At 42.5% G+C, this 21,814-nt stretch overlaps 1 protein-coding gene across 1 annotated transcript in view; it reads left to right on the forward strand.

Annotated features, from left to right (window-relative positions):
* The window catches only part of CNGA3 (cyclic nucleotide gated channel subunit alpha 3), a 63,624-nt gene that overhangs the window by 10,017 nt on the left and 31,793 nt on the right, over positions 1–21,814 (forward strand). Inside the window, exon 2 of the mRNA XM_032255363.1 lies at positions 17,267–17,404. Within this exon, the coding sequence (XP_032111254.1) occupies positions 17,304–17,404 (101 nt within the window). The 5' untranslated portion in view covers positions 17,267–17,303. The remainder of the gene's footprint in view (positions 1–17,266; positions 17,405–21,814) is intronic.

Below are 21,814 nucleotides of genomic sequence, written 5' to 3' on the forward strand. Positions count from 1 at the left end.
CACCATTCACTGTGCTGTTAACTGTGGTTGTGTCATAGATACCCTTTATTAGGTTGAGAAAGTTTCCTTATACTGCTAGTTTTTAAATTATTTTTACCATGAAAGCATGTTGGATTTTTGCCAAATGTTTTTTCTGTGGTCATGAAATTATTATGAAGTCTTTGCCATTTATTCTATTAGGAGGGAGTATTACATTGCCTGATTTTGGATGAGTCTATTTTGCATTTCTGGGATAAACATCACTTGGTTTCACTGTAAAATCCTCTATATATGTTGCTAGATATAGTTTACTAGTATTTTCTTGAGAACTTTGCATATTAATGTGAGTTTCAAAATGTCCCTCTTAAGTTCTGATACTCAAATTGTTGTTACTTTTCTTATACAATTTCCAAAAAATATTAACAGTATATAGTTTTTTCTTTCTGTGTTTGAAGCTCTGGAATGTTTTTGTTTTCTCCACATAGGTTCACATTCACACATAAAATATGAGGACCTCAGTAGCAATATTTGCTTGCGGTGTTTTGCTCCATCATGGAACTTCTAGAATTGAAGGACTTTTAATAATCAATTGGGCCCATGATTTTCAACTCTGTCCCACAAAGTTTCTTAAGATGTTCTGTACACATTTTAAGTTTTTTAAAAGGTCTGTTTAAATATTTTTAGAACTCAAAAATATAGAGATAGCACTGACGTGTTTTCTGTGACAAGCTTTAATATATTGGCTATCATGGCCAAAATTAACTTGTGTTTCAGTAACTGTTTTTTTTTGTTTTTTTGTGGTTTTTTTTGAGACAGAGTTTCGCTCTTGTTACCCAGGCTGGAGTGCAATGGCGCGATCTCGGCTCACCGCAACCTCCGCCTCCTGGGTTCAGGCAATTCTCCTGCCTCAGCCTCCTGAGTAGCTGAGATTACAGGCACGCGCCACCATGCCCAGCTAATGTTTTGTATTTTTAGTAGAGACGGGGTTTCACCGTGTTGACCAGGATGGTCTCGATCTCTTGACCTTGTGATCCACCCGCCTCGGCCTCCCAAAGTGCTGCGATTACAGGCGTGAGCCACCGCGCCCGGCCCTCAGTAACTGTTTTTATTAAAGTTATCAAATACATTAAAATTAAAAACTATAAGTGAATGATTTATGCATCAGGGTTTTGTGGATGATTTCATTTTCAATAAGGCCATTTCTGTTATTAGATGAAGAAACTAAAGTGCTGGTCACTTGTCCAAATTGGAGGCTGAGCTGAGAAGAGAAGCCATCTCTCCTTTCTCTCAGTCCAGTGCCCTTGACCCCTTATGCTGCCTTTTAAATGTGACTCGAGTCAAATAAAAGATATTTCACTCAGGATCTTCTCTCTCCATAAGCCTAGGACTGCTTCAAATCACCAGGCCTCTTTACTTGCTGTATTAATGTCAGTGCTGTGCCCATGTTCACTGGTCTCAGGGTAATTAGTGTTTCAGCATTGGAAAATTTCTCTTCCACCCTACAGTTCTCAAGTGGGATGGGGGCAGAAGGGAAAGGCAATCAGAAGTGTGTTTTGGAAAAGTGTTTTAGAAAAGTTTCAAGGTATGTAGACCCTGGGGGAGCTATTGACTTATCTTTGGAGTTCAATTTGACAAAGCGAGCCTGTCCAGCCTCACATTTAACTGATCATTTGCTGAGTGCATTTTCCCATAGTGATGCTAAGAAAGTTGAGTTTTGGAGGACTGAAATGGATGAGACTCAGACAGATATTACTTCAGAGAAGTAAGATTGAAGACACCATGTGGTAAAGTGATCAGTCTCTGCTGGAGAAAACAGCAGCCTGGGCCAAGTATGTCTGTCCATCAAGACTCTGTGCTTTGCCCTGAGATTTTGGCTTGTTTGCCATGGCTTGAGTCCAGACTTGGTGCCTCACTAATTGGACCTGCCAAACCCTGGTTGAATAAAGTCTCATCCCCAAGGAAGATAATTCAGAACGACCTCCAGTGAACCTGTGGCACATCCGTACAGGGCTATGGACACCTCTCTGTTGTCTCTCCATTGTCAGCCGCATTCAGACTTGGAAAATGGTCATGTTTCAAACCGCACAAATTGGACCAGGATTAGTTTTGATGTTCAAGTCATAATAAAAAAGGAGAAAGAGAACAAACAAACTGAGTATAAGGGGTTACTTAGTCATCATGAGCAGGGAGCAAGGTTTTCTTTTGGAAGCGTGTTCAGTCTAGAACAAGGGGGTCGACGTGCTTTGCCCCACTTTGTAGCATTCTTGCTCTCTCCCTCATAAATTCCCATTTGTTTCTAACGGAATGGAAATTTTCAGTGTGACTCATTCACACAATCATTGTGAGGATCAAATGAATAAATATGCACTTAAGGTTATTAGAACAGTAACAGGCAGAGTAAACTATAAAGACACGGCTGTTACTATCGATGTCGTCATGATGATTACTCACCAGTTCCTCCATTAATATCACATGCTCTACTACCTACTATGTGTATGTGCTGGGTCTTTGAAGAATAAAGTGTTTTTTAAGAAAAAAGGAGTTAGTTCTTGCCTTTAAGCCTTTTGGTGTCAGTAAAGGAACAGGAAAAATATAAGAGTAACTGGAATACAGTGAGCCATGTTAAATGCCTGGCTACTCAGGTGTCCAGGCGACAGTGGACAAAGTCCAGGATGAGCACTAGAGTGCAAAAGCCACAATTCAATCCTTGAAGGCGCACAGCAAAATGTGATTATAAATGTTAAATGTAGCATTGTAATGGTAATTGCTGAATAGTGCTAAATAAATGTGATTGCTTCTCATCTGGGAAGTCTCCTTTAAGGCAGAATTAAGGATTTCCTCCCCATCCTGCATTGCACCCCATCATGCCTCTACCTGTATTTCAACACTTGCACTAGCCCACCCTCACTGTTTAACACACCTGTTTTCCCCATGCAGATGTTGTGCTCTCAATGGCAGAGACCTGTCTCCCTCATCTTCATAATTCTCAGGACCAGGTACGGTGCCTGGGACATCATTGGCAAGAAGTCAGTAAGGGGGCTGGTGGCAGGGGGATATACTAGATTTAGTCATGTTGTAAAGAAAATGGAAATTGTCTGAAATGGCACGTTCTTAGGTCTCCAATTAAGTCCTAGAAAATACACATTCATTTGGGAAATGCTCAAACACCACTCCTAGACTCACGCCTGGGATCTACTTTAAGGTCACCTTCAGAGTTGGCAGAATGCATCTTCTTGCTATTTTTGAAAATTAAAATTCCTTTGGTGCATTTCCAATCTCCTGCAGTGGTTGTGATAAACAGAACAAGCCACAGTGTGGATTTCAGAGTGAGACAGAACCAGGGGTCCATTTCCTCATCTGCAAGATGAGCATCACTATTCCCTCTTGGGGGTCCTGAGGATTCACGCGTGATGGACTTGGAAGTGTCTCGCACTCAAGGGTCCCTGGCTGGATGGCCGCTTTTATTGTCTACAAGTCCCAGAATCACTGATTGTGGTTTCATGATCTGTGAGTTCTACTCACAAAGAGTTTCTCAAGGCAGGGCCAGATGTGAAAACACATGCAATGGTTGGGTAATCTTGTTAGATGTCATGACTCAAAAACTGATAAATACAGGGAAATCATTAAGTGTTTATACAGCCTTTCCTATAGAAATTGACCAACCAAATAATTAAGAGTAAAATTTTTCTTTTAAAAATATTTCAGCTAATTGAGGAAGGAATGATACAATACCACCAACCTGCAACCTCTAATGAATTGATGGTTCTAGTAAATGATTATCAACAGCTGCTAACATCACCCAAAGAAATATGAGTTCTTTTGTGCCTTCTGATGGAAGAGTAAATAATCCCCTGTGAAACTGTCATGCAAAAAATAATAATAAATTGACCAAAGCTCTGGGTACAGCTACCAGTATGTAGGTAATATTTTAGAGTTAGAATCAGCGAAAATTCATACTGTAGTAAACTCTATTGGATGAGTAATTAAATTTCTATACAAAGAGAAAAACTTTAGATGTAAAAATATCAAGATGATATATCAACCAATCAACAAGATTTGCTCCTTATTTGGATCCTGAATTTTTAGTGTATTTTTTCAAAGACAGCCATTTATGACATTTATGAGACAATAAGGGGAAAAGATCTTCTGAGTTACCTTAAACTCACATTTCCCTTTAGTGATATACATTTTGCCCTGTCCTACTCCAACCATCATTCTCCTGGATGAAGAACATAGAATTGAAAGGGAAATTTGGTTCACTCCTAAACCTTGAGGGACTTGGGTCAAGAATACAAATGACCCACTTACCGTAGTCCAAATATCTAAAAGTTAAAGATTCCCTTAGCAGTGATACCCACCCCCTTCAAAACAGAGCCTTGAACATGGCTCGCAGGCAGGCAGTTTATTAGGGGAGTGATTCCAAGGAACAGGGGTAGGGGTCTTGGAGAGGGCAAAAGGGAAGAACAAGCCAAACCAGATGTCCATTGTCAAACTGATCACCACTGTGGACAGCCAGGGGTTCTCCAAGGAGCCAGGTAGAAAGTGTCGCAGAGCCATTTTCCTGAGGGATGGAAGAGTACATTCCCTCGGGCTCCTGCTTCTGTTGGTCCAGGGTTGCCCCAAGGATGTTACGTCTCCAGCGTTTGCCCATGCATCAGAACGGTGATGTGGTCTCAGCAAGTGTTTCCTGGGGGAAGTAAGGAAGCCCCCAAGGCAGAAGGCCCTGGAATCCACAGTGTCACTGAAGCAGAGTACACGGATTACCCAGCATGCAGCTGGTTGCCGTAGCAATGGCTGGACTAAAGGGTGGGCAGGAAAGATGTAAGATAGAGAACCAGAAATGACCATTACATGGACCAAGATAGCACACTTTTAAATCAAATGTGCCCACCCACCTATCCTGACAAATACACTGCATAACACCCTGTAGGCCAGGTTCAAACTAAGAATACTCAGGCCCCTTAGAGTTGAGCCTGAGAGCAGGAAGTCATGAGGAGAGCTGATCTCTGGTTTCCTGTCTATAACCTGCCCACTTCTCTCTTCAGCCCTAGGTCCACCCCACGTCAAAGAGGCCTTGCACAAGAGGCCCTGTGCACCTGCCTGTGGATGCCCTGCCCATATCTCCAGGCTCCGTCTCCCCTGTACCCTGCACAAACAGCTGCTCCTTGGCCATCCTTGGGCCTAAGGAAGTGCAAGCTGATGCCACCCTCAGGAAGATGGATAAGGGAAGAGTCCCAGGCAGGCTCTAGAATCAGTTCAGAGCCTCTTGGACAGAGAATATTGAGGTTCTGGGCACCCAGACCATAGCTAGACCAGGGCAGGGTTCCGGGTGGGCATGGGTCCTTGACCCTATGGGCTTCTCAACCCTTTGGGAGGGGTATGGCTGGAGGAGGGCCAGCATGAGGTCCTTTAAAGCAGACATCCTTCCTGCACAGGCAAAAAGGCAATACCAGCTCCCTCATTGACTTGCACTCAGGTTTTGGAGTCAGACAGATTTTTTGTCAATCCTGCCTCTGGTTGTCAGCAGCAACCTTAGGGAAATGACTCACCTGTCTTGTTTCTTCATTTGTAAGAGAGCAAGAGGGACTACAGTGAGGATTGAGTAAGGAAGTGTTGCACAGCACCCACCTGTGCCTGGCACCTAGTAGCCCTCAACAGGAGGCAGGCCTATGAGAGGACAGAGGTACTGCCTCCACGCAATGGCAGTGGGACCGGAGTTTGTGCCCAGGATAGGTAATGCAGCTGAGGGGGCTGAGGGAAGGGGCACAGGCTGGAGACAACACACTTTAGTTGATGTAATTTGCCTGGAAATGTACAAACAAGAGTAATTTGATAGTTTTTCCAGAGTCCCAAACTTCTTTGAGATTTGCTCTGCAGCCCACTGGACTGTCAGCTCCTTGAGGACAGAGCTGCATATTGTTCTCTGATAAGTCCCCAGCTTCAGCATATTGCCTGGCACATTGTAAGTGTTCAGTTAAAAGTGTTGAATGGACAATTTCGAATTGGATTTATTGCTTTTTTATCTAAAAACATATAAACATTCCATTTTAAAGTATTGAAAATATTGAGGCCGGGGGGAGGTGGGAGACAAGGATTTGGCCAAAGTCTGCATTTATTGAGTCAAATAGGCCTGAGTTGTAATGTGGCTTCTGGAGCTCACACATTCTTTGGAAAGCTGCATAACCTGTTGTAAGCCTCCATTTCCTCATCTATGCCATGGGGACACTAATAACATCCACCTCAGAGAGTTGCATGTTAGAATAAATAATGATGTAAAAAGCTTAGTACCTTGGCTGGAATATAATTAGATTTCAATACAGCTAGTGCTTGACTTACGACCACGATTGGTTCCGACAGACCGGTCGTAACACAATTTGATTGTAAGTTGAGTAGGCTGTATGTACAGTACTGTGAAATGATGTTATAAAAATCTTTGTCATATTTTATCATAATTTTCTTTTATTATTGTTATATATCATAATTTTCTTTGTTCATTTTATGCCATTTGTATCATCTCTACACCATTTTCTTATTTTTACATTCATCAGGTTTAAGTAAAACACTGCATTACCAGTACAACTGGTTTAATATTTGCAAAACATACAAAATTACAAAATACAGGTGCATACAAAAATACAAAATACAGGTGTAAAAAATACCATAGGAAACATTTTCCCAATTGCATAACATATCAAAATATATAAACATGTAAGAAACATTTTATTGGCTGCTGGTGCTTGGCTGCAGATCGTTGATGTCGTCATCTGAGGCAGCAGTTGGGGTTACCGGAGTTGGTTTTTTCATAAACATGGTAAGCTTTGTCTGAATTGTATGTTTCTTTTTTTCTTCATAAATTTCACAATACGGACGAAACACATGGTGCACCATCTATTCAATCCTTGCAAATCGTTCGATGTTTGGGTCCATTGCTTCGAAATGTATAAGAAGTTTATTGGGAGGGGTTTGATGAAAAATATCCAAGACACAAAACACAAATTGCTGTACCGAGTCTGGGATAACAGTTGAAATGGTGCACGCGGAGACGGTAGTGCTGCCAGAAGCTGGTCCACACTGTGGTACGCCCAGCTGGGCAGCGTTTGCACTGCCAGACGCGGAGCAATCGTGGCTAGCGATTGTGGTCGTAAAGTCGAATGGTCATAAGTTGCATAGGTCGTAAGTCGATCAATACCTGTATACTTTATATACATGTATATTTTAACTATTACTGTATTGCTTGGCAGTGGTATTTGGATAACACACAGGAATATGTGTGTTATTTTTATTTTATTTTTAGTTCTGGAAGATGTGTGCAGTGTGTGCAGGTTTGTTATATAGGTAAATGTGCGCCATGGTGGTTTGCAGTATCTATCAACCCATGCCTAGGTATTAAGCCCAGCATACATGAGCTATCTATCCTGATGCTCTCCCGCCCCCGACCCTCTGAGAGGCCCCAGTGTGTGTTGTTGTTCCCCTCCCTGTATCTATGTGTTCTCATTGCTCAGCTTCCACTTATAAGTGAGAATATAAGGTGTTTGGTTTTCTGTTCCCGAGTTAGTTTGCTGAGGATAATGGCTTCCAGTTCCATCCATTTCCCTGCAAAGAACATGATTCCATTTCTTTTCGTGGCTGCATAGTATTCCATGGAATATATGTACCACATTTTCTTTATCTAGTCTGTCATTGATGGGCATTTGGGTTGATTCCATGTATGATATTGTGAATATTACTGCAATGAACATATGTGTGCACGTATCTTTATAATAGAAAAATTTATATTCCTTTGGGTATATACCCAGTAATGGGATTACTGGATCAAATACTATTTCTGGTTCTGGGTCTTTGAGGAACTGCCACACTATCTTCCATAATGGTTGAATGAATTTACATTCCCACCAACAGTGTAAAAGCATTCCTGTTTCTCCACAGCTTCACCAGCATCTGTTTTTTCTTGACTTTTTAATAATCATCATTCTGACAGGCATGAGATGGTATGTCATTGTGGTTTTGATTTGCATTTCTCTAATGATCAGTGATGTTGAGCTTTCTTTCATGTTTGTTAGCCACATAAATATCTTCTTTTGAGAAGTGTCTTTTCATGTTCTTTGCCCAATTCTTTTTTTTTTTTTTTTTTTTTTGAGGCAGAGTTTTACTCTTGTTGCCCAGGCTGGAGTACAATGGTGCGATCTCGGCCCACTGCAACCTCCACCTCCCAGGTTTAAGCAATTCTCCTGCCTAAGCCTCCCAACTAGTTGGGATTATAGGTGCCTGCCACCAGACTTGGCTAATTTTTTTGTATTTTTAGTGGAGATGGAGTTTCACCATATTGGCCAAGCTGGTCTTGAACGCCTGACCTCAGGTGATCAGCCTGCCTTGGCCTCCCAAAGTGCTGGGATTACAGGGGCAAGCCACCTCACCCAGCCTGCCCACTTTTTAATCAGGTTTTTTTTTTTTTGGTAAATTTTCTTATAATGGGTTTATTTTTTTCTGGTAAATTTATTTAAGTTTCTTATACATGCCGGATGTTAGACCTTTGTCAGATGGATAGATTTCAAAAATTTTCTCCCATACTGTAGGTTGTCTGTTCACTGACAACCTACAGTATGGAATGATAGTTTCTTTTGCTGTGCAGAAGCATCATAAATTAATTAGATTCCATTTGTCAATTTTTGCTTTTGTGCAATTGCTTTTGATGTTTTTGTCATGATGTCTTTGCCCATGCCTATGTCTTGAATGGTATTGCCTAGATTTTCTTCTAGGGTTTTTACAGTTTTGGGTTTTACATTTAGGTCTCTAATCCATCTTGAGTTAATTTTTGTAAAAGGTGTAAGGAAGGGGTCTAGTTTGAATTTTCTGTGTGTGGCTAGCCAGTTCTCCCAGAACCATTTATTAAATAGGTAATTCTTTCCCCATTACTTGCTTTGGTCAGATTTGTGAAAGATCAGATGGTTGTAGATCTGTGGTCTTATTTCCGAGTTCTCTATTCTGTTTCATTGATCTATGTCTATTTTTGTACCAGTACCATGCTGTTTTGGTTACTGTAGTCTTGTAGCATAGTTTGAATTCAGGTAGCATGATGCCTCCAGCTTTGTTCTTATTGATTAGGATTGTCTTGGCTGTACAAGCTCTTTTTTGTTTCCATGTAAATTTTAAAGTAGTTTTTTCTAATTCTGTGAAGAATGTCAATGATAGCTTAATGGAAATAGCACTGAATCTGTAAATTACTTTGGGAAGTATGGCCATTTGCATTATAATGATTTTTTTTTCCATCCATGAGCATGGAATGTTTTTCCATTTGTTTGTCTCTTCTTTGATTTCTTTGAGCGGTGGTATGCAGTTCTCCTTGAAGAGGTCCTTCACTTGCCTTATTAGCTGTATTCCTAAGTATTTTACTTTCTTTGTAGCAATTTTGAGTGGGAATTCATTCATGGTTTAATTCTTTGCTTGTCTATTGTTGGTGTATAAGAATGCTTGTGATTTTTGTATCCTGATTTTGTATCCTGACACTTTGCTGAAGTTGCTTATCAGCTTAAGAAGCTTTGGACTGAGATGATGAGGTTTTCTAGATATAGGATCTAGAGTGCATTCTTGTCTTGTGCCAGTTTTCAAGAGGAATGCTTCCAGCCTTTGTCCATTCAGTATGATATTGGCTGTGGGTTTGTCATAAATGGCTTTTATTATTTTGAGGTATGCTCCATTAATAACTAGTTTATTGAGAGTTTTTAACAAGAAGGGATGTTGAATTTTGTTGAAGGCCTTTTCTGCATCTATTGAGATAATCATGTGGTTTTTGTCTTTAGTTCTGTTTATGTGATTAATTACATTTATTGATTTGCATATATTGAACTAGCCTTGCATCCCAGGAATGAAATCAACTTAATTGTGATGGATAATCTGTTTAATTTGCTGCTGGACTCAGTTTGCCAGTAATTTATTGAGGATTTTTGCATTGATGTTCATTAGAGATATTGGCCCAAAGTTTTCTTTCTTTGTTGTATCTCTCCCAGGTTTTGTATCGGGATGATGCCAACCTCATAAAATTAGTTGGGGGGAGTCCTTCCTTTTCAATTGTTTGGAATAGTTTCAGAGGAAATGGTACCAGCTCCTCTTTGTACCTGTGTAGAATTCAGCTGTAAATCCATCTGGTCCTGGGCTTTCTTTGGTTGGCAGGCTATTTATTACCCCCTCAATTTCAGAACTTGTTATTGGTCTATTCAGGGATTCAACTTCTTTTTGATTCAGTCTTGGGAGGGTATACATGTCCAGGAATTTACCCATTTCTTCTAGATTTTCTAGCTTATTTTATTTGCATGGGGTGTTTATATTATTCTCTGATGGTTGTATTTCTGTGGGGTTAGCGGTGATATTCCCTTTATCATTTTTTACTGTCTATTCTGTTCTTCTCCCTTTTCTTCTTTATTAGTCTAGCTAGTGATCTATCTACTTAACTTTTTCAAAAAAAACAGCTCCTGGATTCATCGATTTTTTTTGAAGGGTTTCTCATATCTCTATCTCCTTCAGTTCTACTCTGATCTTGGTTATTTCTTGTCTGCTGCTAGCTTTGGGGTTTCTTTGTTCTTGGTTCTCTAGTTTTTTTAGTTATGATGTTAGGGTGTCAATTTGAGATCTTTCTAGCTTTTTAATATGGGCATTTAATGCTGTAAACTTCCTTCTTAACACTGCTTTAGCTGTGTCCCAGAGATTCCAGTGCGTTGTCTCTTTGTTCTCACTGGTTTTGAAGAACTTCTTGATTTCTGCCTTAATTTCATTAATTACCCAGGAGTCATTTAGGAGCAGGTTGTTCAATTTTCATATAGTTGTGTAGTTTTGAGTGAGTTTCTTTTTTTCCCCTCATTTATTTATTTTTTTATTTAATTGCATTTTAGGTTTTGGGGTACATGTGAAGAACATGCAAGATTGTTGCATAGATACACACATGGCAGTGTGATTTGCTGCCTTCCTCCCCATCACCTGTATCTGGCATTCCTCCCCAACTCCCCACCCCTCGCTGTCCCTCCCCTATTTCCCCCCAACGGACCCCAGTGTGTGATGCTCCCCTCCCTGTGTCCAGGTGTTCTCATTGTTCAACACCCGCCTGTGAGTGAGAACATGCAGTGTTTGATTTTCTGTTCTTTTGTCAGTTTGCTGAGAATGATGGTTTCCAGGTTCATCCATGTCCCTACAAAGGACACAAACTCATCGTTTTTGATGGCTGCATAGTATTCCATGGTGTATATGTGCCACATTTTCCCTCTCCAGTCTATCATCGATGGGCATTTGGGTTGGTTCCAGTTGAGTTTCTTAATCTTGGGTTCCATTTTGATTGTGCTGTGGTCTGAGAGACTGTTTGTTACTATTTCAGTTCTTCTGCATCTGCTGAGGAGCATTTTGTTTCCAATTATATGATTGATTTTAGAGTAAGTGTCATGTAGCAGTGATAAGAATGTATATTCTATTGTTTTGGAGTGAAGAGTTCTGTAGATATCTACCAGGTCCACTTGATCAGAGATGAGTTCAAGTCCTGAATATCCTTGTTTTCTGTCTTGATAATCTGTCTAATATTGACAGTGGGGTGTTAAAGTTTCTCATTATTATTGCATGGAATTCTATGTCTTTTTATAGGTCTCTAAGAACTTGTTTTATGAATTTAGGTGCTCCTGTATTGGGTGCATCTATACTTAAAATAGCTCTTCATGTTGAATTTATCTATTTACCATTATATAATACCTTTCTTTGTCTTTTTTGATCTCTGTTGGTTTAAAGTTTGTTTTGTCAGGCTGGGCATGGTGGCTCATGCCTGTAATTCCAGTACTTTGGAAGGCCAAGATGGGCAGATCACTTGAGATCAGGAGTTCGAGACCAGCCTGGCCAATATGGGGAAACTTTGTCTTTGCTGAAAATACAAAAATTAGCCAGGCATGGTGGCATGGGCTTGTTATCCCAGCTACTATGGAGGCTAAGGCAGGAGAATCACTTGAACCCAGCATCTTGCAGTGATCTGAGATCAAGCCACTGCACTCCAGCCTGGGCAACAAGGCAAAACTCCATTTCATAAATGAATAAATAAATAAATAAAGTCTGTTTTGTCAGAAACTAGAATTGCAACCCTGCTTTTTTCTTCTTTCCATTTGCTTCATAAATTTTCCTCCACCCCTTTATTTTGAGCCCATTTGTGTCTTTGCACCTGAGATGGGCTTTGTGAATACAGCACACTGATGAGTCTTCACTCTTTATCCACCTTGCCATTCTGTGTCTTTTAATTGGGACATTTAGCCCATTTACATTTAAGGTTAATATAGTTATGTACGAACTGGATCCTGTCATCATAATGTGAGCTGGTTATTTTGCAGACCTGTTGAGGTAGTTGCTTCATAATGTCATTGGTCTTTGTATTTCAGTGTGTTTGCAGTGGCTGATAACGGTTTTTCCTTTCCATATTTAGTGCTGCCTTCAGGAGCTCCTGCAAGGCAGGCCTGGTAGTGATGAATCCCCTCAGCATTTACTTGTGTGAACAGGATTTTATTTCTCCTTCACTTATGAAGTTTAGTTTGGCCAAATGGGAAATTCTGGGTTGCAAATTTTTTTCTTTAAGAGTATTGAATATTGGCCCCAATCTCTTCTGGCTTGTAGGGTTTCTGCTGAGAGGTCCACTGTTAGTCTGATGGGTTTTTCTTTGTAGGTGACCTGGCCTTTCTCCCTGGCTTCCCTTAACTTTTTTGGTTTTTTGTATTTTTTTGAGACAGCCTCCTGCTCTGTCACCCAGGCGGGAGTGCAGTGGTGAGATCTCGGCTCATTGCAACCTCTGCTTTCCAGATTCAAGCAATTCTCCTGCCTCAGCCTCCTGAGGCACAGTGGCTCATACCTGTAATCTTAGCATTGTGGGAGGCCAAGGCTTCACGTGAAGTCAGGAGTTCGAGACCAGCCTGGCCAACATGGTGAAACCCCAACTCTACTAAAAACACAAAAATCAGCCAGGTGTGGTGGCACATGCCTGTAATCCCCTGGCCTTAACGTTTTTTCCTTCATTTTGACCTTGGAGAATTTGATGATTATGTGTCTTCGGGTTGATCTTCTTGTGAAATACCTTATTGGAGTTCTCTGGATTTCCTGAATTTGAATGTTGTCCTGCCTTGCTAGGTCAGAGAGGTTCTAATTCAGGAGATGATATCCTGAATTGTGTTTTCCAACTTGATTCCATTCCCACATCTCTTTTAGGTACCCCAATCAGTCATAGATTCAGTCTTTTTACAAAATCCTATAGTTCTCAGAGGTTTTGTTCCTTCCTCTTCATTTTTTTCCTCTAATCTTGTCTGCCCGTCTTATTTCAGCAAGATAGTCTTCAAGTTCGGAAACTCTTTCCTCTGCTTGGTCTATTTGGCTATTGATACTTGTTGTTGCATTGTGAAGTTCTCGTATTGCATTTTTCAGCACTATCTGGTCATTTATGTAGCTCCCTAAACTGGTTATTCTGGTTAACAGCTCCCGTAATGTTTTATCATGGTTCTTAGCTTCTTTGCATCGGGTTAGAACATGCTCCTTTAGCTCAGTGAAATGTGTTATTACCAACTTTCTGAAGCCTACTTCTGCCAGTTCATCCATCTCAGCCTCAGCCCAGTTCTGTGTCCTTGCTGGGGACCTGTTGTGATCATTTGGAGAAGAGGCACTCTGGTTTTCTGAGTTTTTCAGCATTTTTTGACTGATACTTTCTCATCCTCATGAATTTATCTTGTTTTGGTCTTTGAGGCTGCTCACATTTGGATGGAGTTTTTGTGGGAACTTTTTTGTTGATGCTGTTGTTGTTGTTCCTTTGCTTGCTTTTCTTTTAACAGTCAGGCCCCTCTTCTGTAGGGCTACTGCAGTTTGCTGGGGATCCACTCCAGACTCTATTCACCTGGGTCCCTCCTGCTCCTGGAGGTGTTACCAGTGGAGGCTGCAAAACAGCAAAGATGGCTGCCTGCTCTTTCCTCTGGGAGCTCCATCTCAAAGAGACACTGACCTAATGCCAGCAGGAATGGGCCTGTATAAGGTGTCTGCTGACCCCTGTTGGGGGGTCTCACCCAGTCAGGAAGCACAGGATCAGGAACTCACTTAGCAAAGCACTCTGGCTGACTTTGGCAGAAGGAGTGTGCTGCACTGGGGGGAATCCCACTCATCCAGACTGCCCGGATTCCTCAGAGCCAGCCAGGGAAGAGACCAAGTCCACTATTCTGTGGATACCACAGCTGCCCCTCCCCACGAAGGGCTCCATCCCCGGGACATCCAACCCCTGACTGGAGTTGCTGAAATTCCAGAGGGAGGCCCTGTCTGGTGAGGAGTGATGGGTCTGCGTTCAGTGTAAAGAGGCAGTCTGGCCACGATCTGCCACAGCCCGTACGCTGCGCTGTGGGGACTTCCTCCTGGGTCCGAACTGCTGGCACCTGCAGGGAAAATGGCAGACTGGAGCTCCAGTGATGGTGGCCACACCTCCCCTTAGGAGCTCGGTAGTCTTAGGCAGTCTCCAGTGTAGCCACTGCCAAGAATCTGCACAGCTCTGTGCTTGAAACCCAAGGCCCTGGTGGTGTGGGCTGACGATAGGATCTCCTGGTCTGTTGGTTGCAAAGATCCATGGAGAAAGTGTGGTTTCCCAGGTGGGGCAGCACAATCACTCAACCACCTCTTTTGGTTGAGGGTGAGAGGTCCCCTTGCTCCCGTGCCACTCCTGGGTGGGCAGTGGCTCCACCCTGCTTTTCCTTATTCTCTGTGGACCGCCTAGTCAGTCCCACTCAGAGAACCTGGATACCTTCGTTGCTGGTGCAGGATTCACTCACCGTTTTCATTCTCCTTGGTGGGAATCTCTGACCATAGCTGTTTCTAATTGGCCATTTTGGCCCCTCCCCAGATTTATTGCTTTTAATGGAAGAGTACAATTTCATATGTTGGTTGCAAAGTTTTAGAGGCACCTCAAACTGGAGTCATTCTCTTTCTCTAACCTGCTTCTCCCCGAGTTCCCTGCCTCAGTGGGAGGCAGCACCCCCCCCATCGAGCCAGCTGTTGGGGCACTATGTTGAGTACCTTCTTCCTCTCCACCCCTTATACCTGACCACTTGCCAGGTGGGCAATTCTACCCACTTGTTATCACTACCACAAAGCTAGTTCAGGCAGCTGTTCTCTCTCCCCTAAGATACTGCAGCAACTTTTCAGCTGCTCACCTCACAGCTACTCGTGTACCCTGAATACATCCTCCCTGGTGCAGCCAGAGGGGCCTTTACACATCTGACCACATTCCTATTGGGCTTCAGTAGGGTAAAGCCCAAGCTCCTGGACACAACCTGCAAAGCCCTGTTTTAGCACCTGCCCCACTGTGCTGTCAGATCCTTGAGAACAGCCTTTGTCTTATTTTTCTTTATAGCTTCTGTGATCAGCCAGAAACTCACTCGTTGTTACATAAGTGAATAAAGTGTTTAAAAATCAAAACAATGTTTGATCTATTGAGAAAACTAGAAAATTTAAACTCATAGACTTAAACTATCAAACATCAGAGACAAGTCAGGACCCTGCTGACCCCAAAGCTGCCCTTTCACAACTGGCAGAGAGTTGGCCAAGTATGCATGGCCACACCCACGACTCCTGGCTCTGACCTTCCTTTGGATGTGGAATTGAGTCCTGGAGTGAGTCCCTGGGCTCTTTCTAGAAATTGCCATCTTTCTCTGAAGTGATCTCTACTGACATCTGACACACTTAAACCATGTGGCTGCTCAAGAGATCCGGTGCTAATCTATTTTAGAGAAACCATCCCCAGAAATGCATCTTCCAGTGAAAGGCTTGTCCAGAAATCATGGAACTGGCCAATCACACAAGCCCTGCTCTCACATAAGCTTTCTTTTCAATCACAGGGGCATCTTTCAATATTTGCCAAAGAGAAAACATTCATGGCCTGATTTATGGCACTAGTGTAACCACCCAAGGGGTTCACCTTGCCCACTGCCTAGACAGAGCCAATTTATCAAGACAGGGGAATTGCAATAGAGTAAAAGTAATTCGCACTGAGCTAGCTGTGCAGGAGACCAGAGTTTTATTATTATTCAAATCAGTCTCCCCAAAAACTCAGGGATCAGGGTTTTTAAGGACAATTTGGTGAGTAGGGGGCCAGTGAATCAGAAGTGATGATTGGTTGGCTCAGGGATGAAATCATAGGGAGTTGAAGCTGTTCTCTTATGCTGAGTCGGTTCCTGGGTGGGGGCCACAGAATTAGTTGGTAGGTCCAGGTGTGGCCATCCGGTTATTAGAAATGTGAAAACCTGAAACAACATCTCAAAAAGGCCATCTTAGGTTCACAATAGTGATGTTACCTTTAAGAGTAACTGGGGATGCTGTGAATCTTACAACCTCTGGAATAATGGCTGACAACATTTAGAATTCCAACCCCTCTCATTCTAACTTGGTGGCTGGTAGCCTTTCATTTGTTTTACAAAAACAGTTTAGCTTTGGGAAAGTGTTCTTAGTCAAATTATAAATTAAATTCCTTCGCAAGGCTAGTTTGGTCTATGCCCAGGAATGGATAAGGACAGTTGAGAGGTTAGAAGCAAGATGGAATTGGTTAGGCCTGATATCTTTCACTGCCATAATTTCCTTAGTTACAATTTTGCAAAGGTGGTTTCACAAGGATTGTGCCACATTGACAGGTGGGATCTTTCATTGGACAATGTACTTAACATCTCTGAGGCTTAGTTTACTCATCTTTAAATGGGAATAAAAATAAGTCCCTCACAAGGTTATTGTGAGGACTAATGAGATGAAGTGTGTATTAGCATTACATTGTAAAGATTTAGCATTATATGGTAAAGGTTTTCTGAGTGTCCCCTATGGTCCTTTTTTTACATGATGTTTTAAAGCAAAATTTTAGGGAGCAGTGAAAATACCTGCCAAATTGTAAGACTAAAATAAGGAAACAAGAAAGCCAGGGTCAAGAGGGACATTGTGTCGTCTCAGAGAATCATGAGAACTTCATGTTTCTTATATCATATACCAACTTGGCCATTCATTCATTTATTCATTCAGCACTTAGCTCTGAGCAGCTCTTCAGCATGGTAGCATATAAAAACAAGCAAAAGAGTTTATGCCTCAAGCTAGAAAGAAGAGCCTGGAGATGTCCAACTAAAACTCACTGCAACAGGAACTACAAGAGACAGTGGAGGGCGTGCCTGCCAGGACTTGCAGGGAGGCTGCGTGCAGTAGGCCTTGTCTGTGATGAGCTGGGTTTGCAGTTACTTTCCAGTCCTGATGACAAATCTGCTTTGTGTTTGCATTTTAGCAATCATCTTGGTAGCTAAATGTGACAAACCAAGAAGATGGCCAAGATCAACACCCAATACTCCCACCCCTCCCGGACCCACCTCAGGGTAAAGACCTCGGACCAAGATCTCAATCGCGCTGAAAATGGCCTCAGCAGGTAAGATGGGTTTTTCATTTTATGCCTGGCTCTGGTCTTTTCCATAGCTGATCCAGACTGTGGGGGAAGAACACCTTCACGTTGGCCAGCCACATGTTGGAGGGCAGAGGAGGTATTCACAGAACTGTCAACTTCATTTTTCATCTCACTTAATCCTCACAACCCCCAGAAAGTAGTCTTTATTCTTGTTTTAGAGATGTGGAAAAGGAGGCTTAACTCGTTACTTAATTGCTATAAGGTAAAGAAAATGAAGATTCAAATGCAGCAGACTAAATTTTACTGTAAAAGCTTCCTCAAACTGACACACTCTCCCATGTATTCATCAAAAATGCATTGGACTCTGGCTGTGCACCAGCCACTGAGCTGGGTTTGCAGTCTGAGCTGGGCACCTAGGATGTGGCATGAATCAGATGCCCTTCTCTTGCTTCCAGGGGAAGGTCTGGAGGCAGGCCATGCCCAGAGCCTATAGAGGAAGTGGGTAGTGCCTTGCCAGCCAAGCCATCAGCCCCATCAATGTCATCCTGACACAGGTAGGAAACAGAAGTCTGGGGCCTTGAGCTCTACTTCTATCCCTCTTCCTAACTTACTAGTAGACCTGGGAAAACACATGTAACCTCTCCATGCCTCAGTTTCTTCACCTGCAGAATGGAACAACATTTTTTCCATGCTCCTGGTATAACAGTGAGGACACCAGAAAGGACCTATTTAGTGTGCATGGACCCTTATGTTTCCTTGTTTTTGGTTTTTTGTTTGTTTGTTTTGTTTGTTTTGAGACAGAATCCCCCACTGTTGCCCAGGCTGGCACACAATCTCGGCTCACTGAGACCTCCACCTCCTAGGTTCAAGCAATTCACCTGCCTCAGCCTCCCAAGTAGCTGTGATTATGGGTGCCTGCCACCATGCCCTGCTAATTTTTATATTTTTAGTAGAAATGGGGTTTCACTGTGTTGGCCAGGCTGGTCTGAAACTCCTGAGCTCAAGTGATCCACCTGCCTCGGCCTCCCAAAGTGCTGGGATTTCGGGTGTGAGCCACTGCGCCCAACCATGTTTTTTAAATTCTCAGTGAGATGATTGAGTTGAACCATGAGCAACCTTCTTTCCAATATTTCTGTTATTTTCACCCTACACATATAGAATTGAAAACTTCTCCCCACGACGCAGCTTAAATGCATACTATCTGATGGCCCCAAAATGCAAAATGACCCCTCAATTCCCACATCCCAGCACTGGGCCCTCGTGCATCATTTCTTCTCACTCGTTTTTGTTCATCACTTCCTCTCCCAAATGCACATTTGTGTTTTTCTCTGTCTACATTCTTGGTCTCAGCTCCTCAGCAAACTCTGCTAACAAGTGATGTTCAAATAATTTCCAAAGAGATTGAGTCCCCATATGGCAAACCCATGCAGACCTTGAACCCCACCTTCTGAGATTTCAGCAAAGAAAGGAAGATCCCAGAGCATCCCAACAGATATTTATTTCCTCCAACCATTTTAACTCGGTGTTGGGGCCCCAGGAAGTGTGATATAGCTTCAGAGGCATCAGAAAACTCCATTCTCCTCAAATACCTTTCTCCTAGCTGGCCATCTGTCAAGGCCTGTGTCCCACCACTGAGGACTTAGTCTTCTAGGTTAAGGCATGGCTCCTTATTTATAAGAACAAAGAACACTATTAGAACGGTTATTCACTCTTGAAACGTTTGTATGATTTAATAGTTTCTTTCCCATGTGTGAGCTAATAAAGCCCCTTGAAGGGGGCTTCAAAAGAGGGTTGAGCATCAGGGAGAAGGAGCCCAAGGATGGAGCACAGCTTCATATCAGGATCCTGGGGCAGACGATCCCGAGATGGCTGAATAAGAGGCAGCTCCGGAAAGCAGCTCCCAGCGAGAGAGACACAGAAGCCAAGTGGTCTCCACAATTCCAAATGAGGTACCAGGTTCATTTTGTGGGTCTGATTGGACAGTGGATATAAACCAAATAGGGCAAGTCAAGGCAAGGTGGGGCACTGCTCCACCCAGGAGGTGCATGCAACTGACCAGAGGACAGGGGATCTCCCGCTCTGGGACTTTGGTTCAGATACAGAGCTCTGCCAAGCCCTCTACAACCCACAGAATAGGAGATCTTTGCCAGCTGAAAAGCCTCAGTGAGCTGCATGAACAGGGCAGAACAGCAACTTCCGCCAGCACTGGGGCTGTCAGCATAGATCTAGGCGGAAGCACTGGCTGACACCAAGAAAGCCAAAAGCCAGTGGGCGGAGCTACCCACGCGCCAGTAAGAAGGGAAATTGAATGCAGGGAAACAGCCCAAATGGCGGGATGGCCCCCTCTCCTGCACCGCACAAAGCCCAGCAGCCTAAAAAACTCTCACTCCAGAGTTAGGCATCCAGAATGTCAGTTAGAAAGCGACCAGGAGTGATTGAGCTCGGCGGGGAGAAGGGAAGCCACCATTACAGAAGCTGGCCTAATTTTCCTGAGTAAATAAAAGGCACCGCAGCTCCACTGAGTCTGTGGCAGTCCAGCAGCACCTCTACAGGCAGACAAAGGAAAAACCTCCTCCCAAAGCAGCTACCTGAGATCAAAACTAAATAAATCTAAGACATGGGAAGAAACCAGCCCAAGAAGAATGAAACCATCAAAAACCAGAACGTCTCTCCCCGACCATGAGATCACAACTCCTCACCAGCAAGGGAACAAAGCAAGACGGAGAACGAATTTGAGGAATTGACAGAAGTGGCCTTCAGAAGGTGGGTAATAACAAACTTCTCTGAGTTAAAGGAACATGTTCTATCCCAATACAAAGAAACTAAAAACCTTGAAGAAAGGTTAGAAGAAATGCTAACTAGAATAACCAGCTTAGAGAAAAACGTAAACAACTTGATGAAGCTGAAAAACACAGCACAAGAACTTCCTGAAGCATACACAAGCTTCAATAGCCAAATAGATCAAGCAGAAGAAAAGATATCAGAGATTGAAGATCAACTCAGTGAAATGAAACAAGAAGGCAAGAAAAGAGAACCAAGAGTGAAAAGAAATGAACAAAGACTTCATGAAATATGGGATTATGTGAAAAGACCTAATCTATGCCTGATCAGTAGATGATGGGGAGAATGAATACTAGAAGATGATGGGGAGAGTGAATCCAAGCTGGAAAGTACTCTTCAGGATATTATCCAGGAGAACTTCCCCAACCTAGCAAGGCAGACCAACATTCAAATACAGGAAATACAGAGAACACCACAATGATACTCCTCTAGAAGAGCAACCCCAAGGCACATAATCATCAGGTTCACCAGGATTGAAATGAAGGAAAAAATACCAAGGGCAGCCAGAGAGAGAGGTCGGGTCACCCACAAAGGGAAACACATCAGATTCACAGGAGATCTCTCAGCAGAAACCCTACAAGCCAGAAGAGAGTGGGGGCCAATTTTCAACTTCCTTAAAGAAAAGAATTTTCAACCCAGAATTTCATATCCAGCCAAACTAAGCTTCATAAGTAATGGAGAAATAAAATCCTTTACAGACAAGCAATTGCTGAAAGATTTTGTCACTACCAGATCTGCCCTACAAGAGCTCCTGAAGGAAGCACTAAACATGGAAAGGAAAAACCAGCACCAGCCACTGCAAACAAGAACCAAATGGTAAAGACCAATGGTGCAATGAAGAAATTATGCCAACCAATGGGCAAAGCAACCAACCAGTAATAAAATGGCAGGATCAAATTCATACATAACAATATTAACATTAAATGTAAATGGACTAAATTCCTCAATCAAAAGACATAGACTGGCAAATTGGATAAAAAGCCAAGAACCATTGGTGTGCTGTATTCAGGAGACCTATCTCACATGCAAAGACACACATAGGCTCAAAATAAAGGGATGGAAAAAGATTTACCAAGCAAACGGCAAGCAAAAAAAAGCAGGAGTGGCGATCCTAGTCTCTGATAAAACGGACTTTAAACCAACAAAAATCCAAAGAGACAAAGAAGGGCATTACATAATGGTAAAAGGATCAATGCCACAAGAAGAGCTAACTATCCTAAATAGATATGCACCCAATACTGGAACACCCAGATACATAAAGCAAGTCCTTAACAACCTACAAAGAGACTTAGACAATAATAGTGGGAGACTTTAACACTCCACTGTCAATATTAGACAGATCAACGAGACAGAAAATCAACAAGGAAATCCAGGACTTGAATGCAGATCTGGACCAAGCAAACTTCATAGACATTTACAGAATTCTTAACCCCAAATCTACAGAATATACATTCTTCTCAGCACCACATTGCACTTACTCTAAAATCGACCACATAATTGGAAGTAAATCACTCCTCAGCAAATGCAAAAGAATGGAAATCATAACAGTCTCTCAGACTACAGTGTAATCAAGTTAGAACTCAGGATTAAGAA

Source organism: Sapajus apella, unplaced genomic scaffold (assembly GCF_009761245.1).
Source record: "Sapajus apella isolate SASKATOON/1434 unplaced genomic scaffold, GSC_monkey_1.0 scaffold89, whole genome shotgun sequence".
In the NCBI taxonomy this organism is placed as follows: Eukaryota; Metazoa; Chordata; class Mammalia; order Primates; family Cebidae; genus Sapajus; species Sapajus apella.